At 45.4% G+C, this 16,848-nt stretch overlaps 2 protein-coding genes across 2 annotated transcripts in view; both read right to left on the minus strand.

The window, feature by feature from the left end:
• Positions 1-7,361, minus strand: part of RNF43 (ring finger protein 43) — a 99,368-nt gene extending 92,007 nt beyond the window's left edge. The window contains exon 1 of the mRNA XM_075014012.1: positions 6,002-7,361. Within this exon, the coding sequence (XP_074870113.1) occupies positions 6,002-6,238 (237 nt within the window). The 5' untranslated portion in view covers positions 6,239-7,361. The remainder of the gene's footprint in view (positions 1-6,001) is intronic.
• Positions 7,362-11,455: 4,094 nt separating this feature from the next.
• Positions 11,456-16,848, minus strand: part of HSF5 (heat shock transcription factor 5) — a 46,517-nt gene continuing 41,124 nt past the window's right edge. The window contains exon 6 of the mRNA XM_075014014.1: positions 11,456-11,523. Within this exon, the coding sequence (XP_074870115.1) occupies positions 11,456-11,523 (68 nt within the window). The remainder of the gene's footprint in view (positions 11,524-16,848) is intronic.

The raw sequence follows: 16,848 nt of genomic DNA on the forward strand, positions 1-16,848 counted from the left end.
CTGAGTGGACCTTTTCAATCAGGGTTATCATCTCCCAAATGCACTATGAACTTCCATAATAGGAACCCACTCCATTTATAAACTTTAAGCTGCAGTTAATGCTGGATCCCACTCATCTGTAGGTAACTTGTTAAACTGGTTAATTAACCTGTTTGTTAAATTTGACCTTACAGTAAACACTCGATTTAATAGACTAATGTGGGGGAAGGGGTGTCTGTAAATGCCAAAAGTCTGTTATATCCAAATGGTTACACTGTGTGATGATGCACTGACCTTTCCAGCCCATCACTCACTCCTGTCCTCTGCCCCTGCACTTCCCTTCCCCACTCCTGTCCCATTCTTTCCCTCACACCTCCACCTTCCTCTCCCAATTACCGGGAGAGGAGCTGAATGCTGGCCTGGCTGCTTCCAACTCCTGCAGCTCCTCCAGCCCCCCCAGGTCTGAGCCACCCATGTGAAGATAGACTGTAGCCACCCCCAGCCTGCCAGGGGGCACCAGTCTCCAACACCATGGCTGCTGCTCGCTGCCATTGCAGGCAGCGGTGTCTGGGTGCTGACATGCTCCATGCACAAGGGGCTGGGGGAAGCAAGCTCCTGTGTCCTGCTGCAGCTCCCCGGCCCCCGCAGCCCTTGTGGCTCCAGCTGCTCCATCAGCTCCTCTAGCCCCAGCAGCAGCTCTGGTAAGTCTCCAGAATTTATTTGGGGAAGAGAGGGCGGGGGGGCAGGGAAGCGGGGCTGGCAGACACTGTCCGTTATTTCTGAAGTCCATTATATAGGGGTCTGTTTAAAAAAAAAAAAAAAAGAGGGTTTACTATACTTCTAATCTGCATTGATCTAGACTCAGCATCCAACTACTGGATCTTATTTAGTATTGGCTTTTAAATAGAATTCTGAGTTTTCTTCTTTTCCTTCTGAATCTTCAGGATGTATTTAATTCTGTACTCTTGCACACATGCTCTTCGATACAGCCTTTAATCATATGATCACATAGTGCTCAAGGAGTTTCACCATGCCTAAAACGCTAACAAAAGTAGACAAATTCAATTACTTCCTCTCTTTTCTCCTGTTGAATAATGAGAGGTAGCCAAGTTACTCTGTATTCTAACAAAACAAGCAAGCAGCTAAGTAGCACTTTAAAGACTAACAAAATAATTTATTAGGTGATGAGCTTGCATGGGGCAGACCCACTTCTGGATTCCACATCACAATTGACTTTCTTACCTAGTGTGGTCTGTGACTCTTCTGAATAAATGGGTGTCTTACAAAATTTCATCACCTAATAAATTCTTTTGTTAATTTGTAAATTGTTAGAGCTGCGGATAGCTCAGTGGTTTGAGCATTAGCCTACTAACCCCAGGCTTGTGAGCTCAATTCTTGAGGGGGATGTTTAGGGAACTGGGGCAAACAGATTTGGCAGGGGGAAGGGTTGGCGTTTGGCCCTGCAGGGGATTGGACTCCATAACCTCCTGAGGTTCCTTCCAGCTCTATGAGATGTGCATCTGGTAGAGCTCTTCAAGAATTATTTTCAACCATATAGCAATGAGAGATGAAAAAGGCATCTTTTAAACAGTGGGGCTACGTCTACACGTGCACCCAACTTCGAAATAGCTTATTTCGATGTTGCGACATCGAAATAGGCTATTTCGATGAATAACGTCTACACGTCCTCCAGGGCTGGCAACGTCGATGTTCAACTTCGACGTTGCTCAGCCCAACATCGAAATAGGCACAGCGAGGGAACGTCTACACGCCAAAGTAGCACACATCGAAATAAGGGAGCCAGGCACAGCTGCAGACAGGGTCACGGGGCGGACTCAACAGCAAGTCGCTCCCTTAAAGGGCCCCTCCCAGACACACTTTCATTAAACAGTGCAAGATACACAGAGCCAACAACTAGTTGCAGACCCTGTATATGCAGCACGGACCCCCAGCTGCAGCAGCAGCAGCCAGAAGCCCTGGGCTAAGGGCTGCTGCCCACGGTGACCACAGAGCCCCGCAAGGGCTGGAGAGAGAGTATCTCTCAACCCCCCAGCTGATGGCCGCCATGGAGGACCCCGCTATTTCGATGTTGCGGGACGCGGATCGTCTACACGTCCCTACTTCGATGTTGAACGTCGAAGTAGGGCGCTATTCCCATCCGCTCATGGGGTTAGCGACTTCGACGTCTCGCCGCCTAACGTCGATTTCAACTTCGAAATAGCGCCCAACACGTGTAGACGTGACGGGCGCTATTTCGAAGTTACTGCCGCTACTTCGAAGTAGCGTGCACGTGTAGACGCAGCCTGGAAGTCCAATCCTAGGCTACGTCTACACTAGCCCCAAACTTCGAAATGGCCATTTCGAAGTTTACTAATGAAGCGCTGAAATGCGTATTCAGCGCTTCATTAACATGCGGGCGGCCGCGGCACTTCAAAATTGATGCGCCTCGCCGCCGCACGGCTCGTTCCGACGGGGCTCCTTTTTGAAAGGACCCCGCCTACTTTGAAGTCCCCTTATTCCCATCAGCTCATGGGAATTAGATTGAGCCAAGTATGCTCAATTAGATTGACTCAGTCTAACTCTTGACCTCCCCCCCACACCCCTCCACTCTCTGATTTGCTCACCTTGATTATCTTTTTCTGATTTGTCCTCCTTTCTTACTGTTTTTGGTTCTCTGTGTCTTAAATATTGAGTTTGTTCTGGTCTGGCTATGGTCTGAAGAAGTAGGTCTGTCCCACGAAAGCTCACCTAATAAGCTATTTTGCTAGTCTTTAAAGTGCTACTTGACTGCTTTTTGTTTTGATAATTTCATTTGGTGACTCTTCGTTCTTGTGTTATGGGAAGTAGTAAAAAACCTCCTCTAACTTTTTCCAGACAAGTCATGATTTTACAGACCTCTTTCAAAGCCAGTGTTCCCTGTAAACAGGAGCTTTGACGGGCATCCAGGAGAGATTAATTTGCCACTCATCTGACTAGCAGAGCACCCAAAGACACCCACAGCTGACAGCAGGTATCTCTATTGGTGGTGCACAAGCATACGTCTCAGTGAACATAAAAAAATTTATTCCAAACACGGATGTAAAAAATTAGAGAGAACACTGATCACAGCCTCCTTCGGTCATCTCTCTTCCAAGATGAAAAGTCCCAGTCCTATTAATCTTCCCGCATGTGGCAGCTGTTCCATACCCCAAACATTCTTCTGCCCTTTTCTGAACTTTTTCCAATATTAAGATTAAGTGACCACATCTGCACAAAGTATTTGAAATATGAGCATATCACAGATTTATATAGTGGCACTAAGATATTCTTGTTTTATACTCTGTCCGTTTCTTAATGATTTTCAACATTCTGTTTGCTGCTGCACAGTTAGTGCATGTTTTCAGAGAAGTATCCACAAAGGCTCCAAGATCTCTAGAGTGTTATCAGCTAATTTAGCCCCCATCATTTTATACATATACTTGGGATTATGTTTTCCAATATGCATTGCATTGCATTGATCAACACTGAATTTCATCTGCCGTTTGGATGCCCAGTCACCTAATTTTTTTAGATCCTTTTCAAGTTCTTCACAGTCTACTTTGAATTTAACTATCTTGAGGATTTTTGTATCTGTAAATGTTGCCACCTCACTGTTTACCCCTTTCTCCAGATTATTTATGAATATGCTGAATAGGATTGATCCCAATATGGACCCAGGTGGAACATCAGTATCTACCTCTCTCCATTCTGAAGACTATAATTTATTTCCTATTTTTTAACCAGTTATAACTCCATGAGAGACCCTTTAGTGAGGGAACTTGTCAAAGGCTTTTTAGAAACCTACGTACAGACTGAATCTCTCTAGTTGGGCACTATCCATGGTTCAGCATGATTTTCATTACCCAAAGGCCACTTATGGATGTGGCCAAGTTTCCCATGGTCCCATAAAGTTTGTTTACAACCAGTCGTCCTGGCTCTCACTGTTCTGTGATGTTATTTCTCTCTAATTTATCCCTAAATGTCTTCTAATGAGCCCAGTAGGTAGTGGGAGTGTTGGTAATGCTGCTAGACAATATTGACCTACCCTCATGCAGCAAATACTCTGGTTTGATACTGGTCAGGTCCTGAGGGTGCTAGACAGGAGGGGTTCAACCTGTACACTCTATCCATTGGATCACCCTTGCCCATATGCTTACTGATCTCCTCAAAGACCTATAGTAGACTAGCGAGGCATAATTTCGCTTTATAGAAACCATACTGACTTTTCCCCAACAAATTATGTTCCTCTGAGTATCTGACAATTCTGTTCTTTACTTCATTTTCAACCAATTTGCCACATATTGAAGTTAGACTTACTGGCCTATGATTGCCAGGATCACCTTTAGAGTCCTTTTCAAACAATAGCATCACATTAGTTGTCCTCCAGTCATTTGATACAGAATTTTACAGGATAGGTTATAAACAGTTAGTAGTTCTGCAATTTCACATTTGGGTTCTTTCAGAATTCTTGGGTGTGTGTTTATACACACTAGAGACATTAGATAAGTGAGATTTTTCTTCTACCTTTCCATTTTGTGAACATTTTAGTCTCTCATGGATTTAACACTTTAATCTGCCAATTTTTAGTTCTTAAAACAATAATACTTTGCTCTGATTTACTTTCATTTTGAGTTCAAATTCCTTTACAAACCTGAATTAACTTCACAATGCCCCAGTGCCTCCATCTTGTATTACCATCCACTTATAATTTGCAAGCAGAGGAACATATATTGCAAGACTTGCCCCAAAATCCTTCTATTGTCTCACTGTTGTATACAATTTACTGCTTTAGTTACTGAAGAGTCAGTGTCACACTTGGAAAGTCACCAGTATTTCTGTAAGTTGAGTGCTTGGGCAGCCACCCAGGAGAGGTGCAGGCACCTCCCAGCTGATCAACATCGCGCTCACGGCTGCCAGCATGTGTTTCTACTAATGGTGCAGTAACCCTAACCAACATCTACACATGCATTGGTGCACATAAAAATTATTCCACCCCAGATGTAACAGAGCAGAGGGAACAATGGAAGTCACCACAGCCAACTGCCTGGCAGAATTATATATGATAAAAACTATTTGTCTTCATGAGCTTTGTAATAGCCAGTTCTCGAAAAGGGACCTCAGCTGTGTTTGAGAGGCACACAAGGTAAGTCATTATGGCACATAGACAATATGGCACACAAAGGTAATCCAGTAATGTACTATGCTCTGTTCATGTAATATATCTGTAGTGTTCATGGAGCAATCAGCCTGCTCACCAACCAGCACGACTGTGCTTCTGCCACAGCTGCTGCTGCTATAATCTGTTCAGAAGCTCTATTCTTTATTTGGATCATGATGTTATACATGTAATTAATATTTGTCTCTAATAGGTAAGGTACTGAGGATATGGGAACCCATAAATTGAGGATAATTTATCTCCTTCACTGATCCAACACTCTGGCACACAACTAACTGAGTCAGATCCCAGATCAATAACTATGGAGGGCAGAATCCAGCTGTATCCTTTCACTCTGACAGAAATCTAGAAGTAAGGAGAGATGTAGGGGAATCTCTCAGGATTTCAGAAGCAGGGCAATCCTTTTCGAGTGATATCCGCCCAACGTGGAAAATGGCTCTCCAGACTTTTCAATGTGTGACCAACTATGACAGAGCGTAATAACCCCTACGGTAGCAACTGAACACATTGATACATTCAATATTATCACTCTTAGCAGCATTAGTACAGATCTGCAGTTGATGATGGCAAGAAACAGTTATAAAGAAATTATCTTAAGAGGCAGTGTGCAAGGTTTAAAGAGCAGCAGGATACTATGCTGCAAAGCAAATAGCTAGGCTGCTCAGAGACAAAAAAAAACAACAACACATGGTTCCTCTCATTATAAATGTATACTTGAGAAATAAAAATTATTCCACTGCAGCAGATGTTGAAGCCAGAAGGAACTGGGGGAAGATCACGCTGGGATCATAAGGCCAATAGAATAGGATAGAATAAAGCTTCTCTTACCTGCAGCAGTTTTCCTTCTGCTGGAGTAACTTCAGCAACATTAGCAAACACTCCTTCCAATGTGACTGGCTCCACTTTTAAGGGGATCACCCTAATGATAGCCTTCTGTGCTGCTGATCTCTCTGACTCCACTGCTGCTGCCAGTGCCAGCCCAGTATGGCCAAGTCCAACCTGCAGCGTAGCCATTAGCAGCCAAGGCCAGAGGACAGCCAGCTGCAGCTGGGGGCCAGCACTCATGCTACCAGCTGCAGCAGTGCACTTCGGCCACACATATCGCTCAGGAATGCGTCCTCACCCCAGCAGCAGGTTCCAACAGCAGACAGAGCTGGTTAAGTTTAAAGCTTGTGTGTGTTTTCAGTCAGTGAGGAGATGGGAAATAGGGAAGAGTTACTCAAGTAACCTACAGCCCTTCCTCCTTGCACTCCTTATAGGATTCGTCTTCCGTTTCTCACCATAACATTTTCTCTTCCTTGGTATCAAGTGCCCAAAGGCCTGGGACCCTAATAAAATTAAAACCAAAACATCAACAATTGAAATCAGGTGTTTCTCCTTCTCCAATGGATAAATCCAGGAAGAGCAACATAAACTGAACAAATAGGCATTAAAAAAATCCAGCCAGGACGCATACCAACACTATGTAGCACTTTAGTCTTGCCTGAGCTAATCAGAGGGTGCGTCTCTGCCATGCAAGAAGAGCGTCAATAGTTCTTAACCTTTCGGGATTACATTTCCGGATGATCAGCGGGTTGAGCCCATCAATCTCAGGTGCACTTAGTGTCCTCTCCAGCTAGTTATCGTCTCCACATATCTCATTCCCAAAAACATGAGCTGTTCCAATTTAATGTTAATTACAAGCATGAATGTCCTCCATCAACTACACATACTAAAGAACAACATTGGAGGAGAGTGGATATTCCCTTTTGATTATTTCAGCAGTATTTTTAAAGTTCAACATATATAAAAAAAGTTTGCTATTTGGCTGTTCTCTTCCAAAATTATTTAATTCCTGACGTCCCTTTTTTGTTAGAAATGCCTCACCCATTCGGGCACAGGGATCAAGAATTATTCTCCTGGCTCAACATAAGGATAGGAAATCACTAATAATCTGTGTTTGGAGTCCAGTTTAAAGCACATCATCTTCTGATATTCAGTTCCCAAAATGCAATAGATGAACACTCTTCTTCTCAACCCTATTTTCAAATTCCCAGCATGTAAAAAGACCCCCAAAACATGTTAAAAGTTTAGCCAAAGACTTTGAGCAAAAAGTTACAAACATGTCCTGGTTTGTTCTCTGCTATTCCTGTTCACACTCCAGAACTGCAATAATTGCTTTCACGAACAAGTTTAATTCAATCATAAATAAAAGCACCACAAAATAAAAATTAATAAATCAACATATGCTACCTAGAGATCACACAGGAAGTACTGAACAGTCTTCATAATTGTAGACAAGGTAGAGAAATTCAGCAACTAAGAAGATTCTTGTATACTGATCATTCTCCTAAGAAGGAGAAACAGGGATTTTTAAGAGAGATCTGCAAACCTGTTCAGTAATTTGCCTGCAAGAGTCTGCAGGGTCTGAAACAGACGGAAATATTTCTATAAATTCTGTACAAAACCAACTTCTAACAGCTTAATAAGATCTGTATCTTATCTTACCAACCTGTTAAGTCTGAAAAAAAAATTCTCTCTCACACATGCACTCACACACACATGCACACAAAAGGCAGGTAGATCCGAATGGAATTCCACAGCCAGAAAGACAATCCAACAAGATCAGAGAGAGAACTTTTCTCCAGACTGAAAGCTCCTGGGGCAGGCAAGGCTAAAAGTTAGTGTCCAAATGCAATCAAAAGAGCTTAGAATGAATCCAAAATAATTTCCGAATACTCCGTTCAAATAGAAGAGTCTCTCCTCTCCTTACAGCACATATAATGAGCAGTTCTAAATGTGTGGAGCAAGAAAGAAAACAAAGTTTGGAAATACCAGCAGCAATCCAGCAGCAAACCTAGACAGGCTGCTATCAGTTTAAAGTAGGCAACAAATTCCACAAGCAAAGGCTCTGAATCCTGTGGTGGCCTTCGAAAATTACGTAGAGGTTGTAGAAGAGCTTTCCTTCCAGAAAAGCATTTCTAGATCAACTCCCTGGAGGAGGAAGCCTGTGGTTTGCAGTTTGTGTTCCCCAGCTCTCTGCCTCCCTCCCCTGGGATACCTGCTGACACAAAGTGAGGGTGGAGCAGCCATAAGCAACAACCCCACCCCCTTGAGGTCTGGTTCTTAGCGCTCCTGGACTCCCTCTCCTGATTCACAGCTAAATTGCATTCAACAAACTCCTTACTAGCTTACTGATTAAGCTACCACACGTAACTCAAATCATTGACTGGTCCTTCAAACTGACATTAAAGCAAAGTCTGTTCCCAACATAGAAAAGATGAAAAATAAAATAAATTAAAATGCAAATTCAGATCAATAAATAAATTAAGTAGAGAATTTATCAGTGTGATGGCAGGCTCCTTCCCAGCCTGCCTGTTACACTCTGAATGGCATCAAGACAGTATCTAAAGCAACTCCCCTCTGTAGAATGTACTGATTTATGGCAGCCTTATGTCTTCGGCCCTGGGAAGGACTCTGTCCATTTCACGCACAGCCTTTCTTCAGCTCTTGCTAATTTAGATTCAGCATCCCTTTTTTACTTGCTACTGCAAGAACGTTTCAGGTCAGGCTGATGTCAGAGGTCTGGAATTCAACTGTTATTCTCCTCTGACATCACTGGGAGGTGAATAATACTATAGGTCAGACCTATAACCTCAAAGTAAGGTTGCAAGCAGAAGTTTGTAACTTGGCATTTGATGGATTTGTGCTGTGCAGGATTCCTGGGAAGACATACAAAAAACCTAGTATATAGCATACAGAAAATGTATTATCCATCCAGGTTTTCATTAAAGTAGTTAGGAGAGAACCTCTAGAAGACATGATGCTTATGAAAAAGGGATTGCACTAAAAGCCATAAAGATTAATGAAGCTGACTATAAACGGAGATGAATTCATCCCTGAAGTCCACAGAAGTCAATGGAATTACAGAAGGAGGCAATCTGGTAGATTGTACTTCTAAGAAGTATATCACTATGGCAAAGATTTTGTAAGGTATGAAGGTGCTATAAGGAACTACTATTGTTCAAAATATTTATTTTACAATATCTGCATTTTAAAGTTTAACACACATATTGAGAATATAAATGCAACATCTATTTCCCTTTAACAATTTTGGTTTCAGATTACTGTATGTGCTGCTGTCATTTTACATGTCAGTATAACTAAACTCCACTCTATTCCCATTAACAAGAAAACAGTAAAACAATACAGCCAATTGGAGCAGTCATACTTTATTATTTACTGACTGAAATACATCCACGCTAAAAGTGCCAAAATACAGAGATGTCCAGTCTGCCCAGTTACCTGAGACCTGTTAGTTTGTGCAATACCTATACTGATTTCTATAAGCAGTGAGTGTCCTTTCTCTGAGATTTAATTGAGGGTAAGGAGAGCTACAGCTGATAGTACTGTGCATGTTAATACAGCAGGAGATCCAGCTCCATGGCCTTTTTTAATTCAGAAAGACAATAAATACTAGGATTTCTTAATTAATCATTCAAATAATAGAACCTTAAACCATGCTAAGGTTCCTTGACTCACATCACTGAAGAATATCTTTTGGTATATACAGAACTGAGTAAGTTAAGACAGGAAGCTTCTTTACTTAATATGTAACAGCTTCAGTCTGCCAATGCAGAATTCCAATGATCCCTACAACTTCATATTCACTTCTCAATAAGGGCAGCTGAACTAAACAGGACACTGCGCAAAGCCTGTCACCATTCCCTTAATGGCAGAAACTGCTAAGGGTAATGAGGCTCTCCCCTATTCCAGCAGTGTTCTCTGCATTAGTCCCAAGCCCAGCCAGCCTGGGATTCAATAAACCGAACAGATTTTAGTGCCTGCTGTACTGCTGAACTCCTTTTCCCTTTAGCTGTTTGAATGCACTTTATTTTTTGCTATTTGGATTTCCACAAGTTCGAATTTGACTGCAGGGCCTGATAAGGTGTAACCTTCTTAAACATTTAAAGTCTCCGAAAATTTACTGAATGCACATGCTGAAAGATGTAAAATGGCAGCTCTGAGGAAGGTCAGTAGTAGTGTTCCTTCCAGTGTGCCAAGACACAAGAGCATGCTACCAGGTTCTACCTTTCTAGTTTGGAGATTTTATAGGGGTTTAAAAGATCTGATATCGGTACCTCCCATCACCCAGTTTGCTGTGAGGCACTGAGTGCAGCTGTGAACTATAGAAGGATTTAGAGGGAATAACTTGGGTTCTGACAAACAATAGACTTATTCACTCTGCTTCTTCCTTGTGCATTTTCACAATTATATAGGACCTAGTCTCACTAACTGTAAAGATACATGAATGGGCAGGAAACAAATAGAGTTACATTTTTCCAGTGCTGCCTCATTCACATATCTTATCCTAACAAATATTGCACATGCATCCTTTATCTTTCTGTCAATGTTCAAAATTAATAAATATTAATACAAATACATAGCTGTTAAAACCTTAACACTACTGCCAATATAAATACAATTAGATTAAACAAGTTAAAAGTACCTTGTGAAGACCTACTCAAAATAAGCAATACAATAAGCAAAGAGATGACTTACCTTTCTAGATATCACTAGAATCAAATGAAATTATTAAAACAGAAGAATGTTCTATTTATGTAAAAGATCCAGCGGCTGTTGTGTGTGGTGGATGCTCATTGGTGGGACACACTTGCTGCTGAAACAGTTGCACCATATTTGCAAGGAAGAGCATTTCCTGGTTTTTCCTTAGAAACTTAGCTTGATATTTCCCAGAGATGCTCTCCTGGAATCCCTGATCCACTCACATCTGGAATCTTGTGACCTCCCAACACATTTGTTTCTGACACAATTCTCTTTAAAGGGCCAGTATGACTTCAAGGAGAGGCACTGTTGGCACAGAACTGGGACTGTGATAACTACACTCCCCAACAAAGTGAAGTAGAGAGATTCCAAATACAACACAAGAAACAGCATGCTTCCCCAGTATGAAAACCTAGAGGAGGCTTTTAAGGTTTCTTGTTTACAGAGTCCCAGCTTTTTGTTTCGAAAGAATTTTGGGTAAACAATTACTGCATATTAAACACTCCGGCCGCTAGATGTTTTACAATGTCACAGTAGAAAATGTAACAAAGGAGATGCAGTAAACAATGAAGTGACTAGTCCCCCATAAAACTTGCAACAAAAGCAAAAAAAGAGATTTTTTTAAACAGCTGAAAAGTTCCAAAGTGCATATTGTGTGCAAAGAACTGCCTCTGAGATCTGACAGGGAGAAACCAGTTGGCAGTTACTGCACATTTTCACATGCGTGTCACCCACGTCTCACTCTCTTAATTCTTCTTTTGGAAAGTGCTCCTGTTTGCATGCTACATCCACCAGTAGATGGAGATCTAGGAGGAAAAAAGGAGTTATACAGTATACATGAGTGCATCTCACCTAACTGCATCTAAGGCAGTGTTCTCACATCTCTTCATATCTACTTTGCGGCAGCTGGTATAAAGTGTAGCCACAGCCAGTCTAAACCTCGAGTTTGCAGGCCATTGACTAGGATGCCAAGTACTTAAACTTTGTGTACCCTGCACCTTTTTAAACAATTTTTATCATATACCTATCTACAATAAGGTGAAATATTTCACTGCTGATTGTTAGTTTACTTGTGCTGCTACTTGCTAGAACCTTAGCCCATAGACACCTACAGTTTCTTGCTCTCTCCTATAATCAAAGTGAACCATCCTGTACAAATAGTAACAGAGAGGTAGCTGTGTTAGTATGTATTCTTTCCTTCCTTTGATGCTCGTAATTATTTTAGGCAAGACATTTAAGATCCCCCACCCGTCAAGCCCCTCCTTCAGTCCTGTGTACTGGATTTGTCAGTTTCTACTGCCATTTTTTTTTTGGACCTCTGTACTTATAGATGTCAGTCTGTCCTGGAAGTGCTATTGATATGATGAAGTGGGTCTGTCCCACGAAATCTCATCACCAAATAAATAATTTTGTTAATCTTTAAAGTGCTACATTACTGCTATTTCATCCTGTACAAAGGTGATAGTTGGGAAAAGCATAAGCAATGTTCAAAACAACTTTGCTGTCCCAAAATGATGTTAACTTGGGAAAAACATGGATCAATACTGCTCTATGAAATTTACATTTCTTAAATTGAATGAAATCATTCTGGATTTATTCACAGGGCTGGATTAAGGCATAAATTCTGTAAATGCCTGGAGTCCCAATCATGTGATTACATCAGAAATCCATTTTTCATGTTTAAGGTGTTTCCTAGCCCTCAAGTGGGAAAGAAAAACATGAAAACATGATTAAAGTCAGCAGACAAGAGAGTTATCTACCTATACTGTAATTGTTGTTCTTTGATATGAGACTGCAGACATGTATTGCACTCATGTGTTCAGGCAAAAGGGCAACAGAGCCAAAGAAATTTGCCTAGCAGTATCTGCAGTAGTGGCACACATGCTCTCGCCGCCCCTCAGTTCCTCCACAACAAATATCAAGAAGGGAGAGAAAGTGGGTTGTAGATGTGGGACACCCTGGGGATGATGACTGACACATCACAGCCAGCTTTCCCCTGGACAGTGTTGTGGTGAGACTGGCTGGTGCCAGTCTGGAGTCTATCGGAGTTGCAGTTGTTGTCTCTGGGGCCCCAGCAAGTGGGGAAGGTGCAGACCATACTGCATTGCCACTGGGCAGGAGGAAATGTGACCTTAGCAGGCAGGCAGGTGGCATGCCCTGACCTGGGTTTCACATCAGCTGGCTATTTCATCTTGGCCAGGTAGGAACAGCTTCTCTCCAGCCTCCTTTTCTTCTGTGGTACTGGTGATTGCGACTGGTGCTTGCCCAAAGCCTGTACAGGGGAAGAGCTGTGACCTTGCCAAGTCTCAAGATGAGTCATTTCCCAGCACAGGTTCTCCTGTAGATGATGCCAGGACACTCTGCACAGCGGAGCAGGTGCTAAGTGCAGGATCCCCCAATCCAGGGTCTGAGTGGGGCCACAGCCTCCATAAGAAGGACTTAGAGAGGTTGGTCTCTGTTTTTCAAAGAACCACAGTGAAAACAATGAAAGATCCTTCACCAATCTATTAACTTTCCCTTGGGCATCTTAAGTGTGAAGCATGTGGGTCACTTGTAAGCATGCACTTGCCACAGGCCTCTCAAGTTTTAAAGCCTAGGGACTGTAGCATACCAAACTGCCAGGAATATGTGGGGGGACCCCAAAGAAAAATGAACCACTAAATATAACTATACTACAAAGACTAGCAAATAAAACTAACTGTTTGAAGAACCTGGTTTGATGGACACTGTGATCAGCACTTGCCAAAGTAAGAACTATGGGATGTTCCAGCTAACCATCACTGGTGGTAAGAAGGTACTGTGCGTGTGACAGGTTGAAATGACTCTATGTTGAGTACCATGAAACTGCATCTCCAGGGGGTGTCCACGTCAATCCGAGAGATGCTGCTATGGGAAAAATCTTCTGGCTGAGGTGCACAGGTGCATACCTGTTTAGAACAGACATAAATGTGCCCTCGAAGAACAATGTGTGGTTCAATGTATAGTAAAGGCAAAGAGATGTGCAATACATATATATATATATAGAGAGAGAGGATTTCTGTTTAACTTTAGAGCTGTGATGCACTCTGCATCACACCCCTACATTTGAGTCTAATCAACTAAGCGTAACATTGCTATATGCATAATAAAGACACCTCTGTAGCAAAGTCTGGAATAATACTGGATTAAAGAGAAATTTAGAAGATATGCTCACCTATATCCACAACCTTAAATTGCAGATAAATTGCAGTGGCTTTGCTGATATTGTCAAAATTTTGAAGCACTTTAAGAGAAGTTAACAAAAAAAATAGAGGTTGAACCTCTCTCGTTCGGCACCCTCAGGAACTGACTGGTGCTGAATGAGAGAATTTGCCAAACCACGGGAGGGCAATATTGTCTGGCAGAATTACCAACACTTCCATTGCTTACTGGCTCTTAGAAGACAGTTGGGGTAAATTAGTGCTAAATAACTGCACAGAACACTGTGAGCCAGTATGGACACTGTAAACAAACGTCATGGGACCACAGGAAACTTGGCCACACCCACGATAAGTGGCTGTATGACTAACTAAAATCATGCTGGATTACGGATGTTGCCAGACGAGAGAAATTCAATCTGTACCTCAGCAGAAGGTTGAGCTGCGGGCAATTGCTGTGTCTACACTACAGAGTTCTGTTGACAGAAGCTCTGTCTACAAAACACATCCACATCTAATACAGGCTCCCTCTGGCGACTCCTTATGTTAACAGAGAGCATCCACACACCCTAGCCGCATCTACACTAGCTGGCTATTTTGAAATAGCTGTGCCAACTTCGAAATAGCACCCGCCATGTCTACACGTGCCAAGCGCTATTTCAAAGTTGAAATCGACGTAAGGCGGCGAGACGTCGAAGTTGCTATCCTCATCAGGAGATGGGAATAGCGCCCTACTTTGACGTTGAACGTCGAAGTAGGGCACGAGTAGACGATCCGCATCCCGCAACATCGAAATAGCGGGGTCCTCCATGGTGGCCATCAACTGAGGGGTTGAGAGACGCTCTCTCCAGCCTCTGAGCTCTATAGTCGCCGCATGCAGCAGCCCCTTAAAGCTCCCTGCCCCGAGTTCCTGTGCAGGAAGCTGAGAGCGTGTGCAGGCAGCAGCATAGCCACGTGCACAGCCTGCATGTCCTCAGCAGCCCCAACCCACCACCCTGCACCCCATGGCATCCAGCCAGCCCCCCAAGCGCCCACAGGGCACCGCCCCCCAAGGGGACCCAGAGCTCCCAGCCTGCCAGCCAGAGGGGGAAGAGGCTGCAGGGCCCCTCCTGGACAGAGGCTGAGATCCGGGACCTGCTGGGGCTCTGGGGCGAGGAGGAGGTGCTCCAGGTAATGGGGAGCAAGAGGCAGAACACGGATGCGTTCACTCTGCTGGCCGAGGGCCTGGCTGCCCGAGGTCCCCCTGCCCACACTCCTGACCATGTCAGGAGTAAGGTAAAGGAGCTGCGGCAGGGTTATGCCTGGGCCCGGGACACGGCCAGCTGATCTGGGGCTGCCCCCACCGCTTGCCCTTTTACTGGGAGCTCAGGGCCATCCTAGGCCCCCGGTACACCTCCTTCCCCCCAGCCACTCTTGACACCTTGGGCGATGAGCCCCAGTAGGCCCTGGAGACAGAGTCCGCCCCGGAGGCAAGCCCCACACCCCAGGGGCCCCCCCAGGAGCCCACCCCTGGGACAGCGGAGGAGGAGGAGGAGGCCTCCAGCGACGGGGGGCTGCTGATAGACCTCCCCTCCCACAGCTCCAGCAGGGCGTCCGCCCGATGGGTGTCCCCCAACCGTGGGAGCAGACCGTCAGGTATGTACCCCCCTGGTGCACACCCCCGGGGTTAAGGGGCAGGGACGAGAGACATGACCAGGGCCCTCCACACACCCAGATGACCATGGCCCCGAGGACAGCAGTGGCACGTCCCTCAGAAGAGTCCATCAGCCCCTGCCTCCCAGCAGAACAGCGCCATGCCCCATCACTGGGGATGGGGGGAGCGGAACCTAGGGTCCCCCGGGGGGTGGGGGGTTGGACACCCATCAGCAGCAGCAGCATCTCTGGGGGATGGGGAACCAGCAGCAGAGGGGTGGGGGGACAAGGGCCACGGGTCAGGGCCCACACTAACAGCTGTCTCCACTCTTCTCCCCCCACTCTATTCCGCAGCTGCACCATCGGAGGGCCCGGAGAGCACCGGTGCGGCGTCAGTGGTCCCGGACAGCCCACTGGGGCCATCCCACCAGGCCTGCCCCTTGGCGGAGCATGGCCCAGCCCCAGGACAAGCCCGACAGTGGCAAAGCCATCCACGGATGTCCACGGACCCCCAGCTGCTCGCCACCCTCTGGCATCAGCTGGAGGTGTCCGAGCAGCGCCTGCAGGTGGAGGAGCAGCGCCTTGACCTCCAGAAGCGAGCGCTGGCCTGGCGCCAGGAGGTGTGGGGGGCCTTCATGCGCACTTTCCAGGACATCGTGCGGCACTTGGCCCCCCCTGCTGCTCTGCCTGCCACTCCGCCTGCCGCTCCACCTGCCACTCCGCCTGCCATCCCTCCACCATCAGCTGTCCTGGGGCCTGCCACCGAGGGGGACCATGGGCCTCCGGACTCCGCCCGGCCCTATCTGCCGGTTCTCCTGGCCCCCACCCAGCCTTGACAGGGCCTCCAGCCGAGACGTGGGTCGTGCCCCGCAACACCAGGCGCAGGACAATAGGAGGTGCGTGGCCGAGGACGTTGCCCCCCAGGCCCCCTCCGGCCCCCTCCTTTGGACATATTCCCCCCATATTTGTAAATAGTTTTTGTTCTACCCCTGTTTTGTACCTGCCCCCCCACGTACATAGTCCCCCCCTTCTTCTGTTAATAATTAATACAGGTTGCACGGTTTTGTTTAAAAAAAATTCCATTTATTGCACAGAAGTTTGGGGGGGGGGTGCTCTCAGGTTCTCTGTGGTGTGGTTGTGGGGGCTGGGAGTGTTGTGGAGGATGCGGGGGTGCAGTGGGTGGCTCACCCGCAGCTGGTCCTGCCAGCGTTCACCCCGCAGCCTGGTCAAAATGGGCCCGCAGGGCCTCCTGGACCTGGATCCCCTCAGGGTCGACCTGGCGACTGGGGGCAGCAGGTGGCTGGACGTCAGCCCTGTCAGCCT

This window comes from Carettochelys insculpta, chromosome 19, assembly GCF_033958435.1.
Source record: "Carettochelys insculpta isolate YL-2023 chromosome 19, ASM3395843v1, whole genome shotgun sequence".
Classification (NCBI taxonomy): domain Eukaryota; kingdom Metazoa; phylum Chordata; order Testudines; family Carettochelyidae; genus Carettochelys; species Carettochelys insculpta.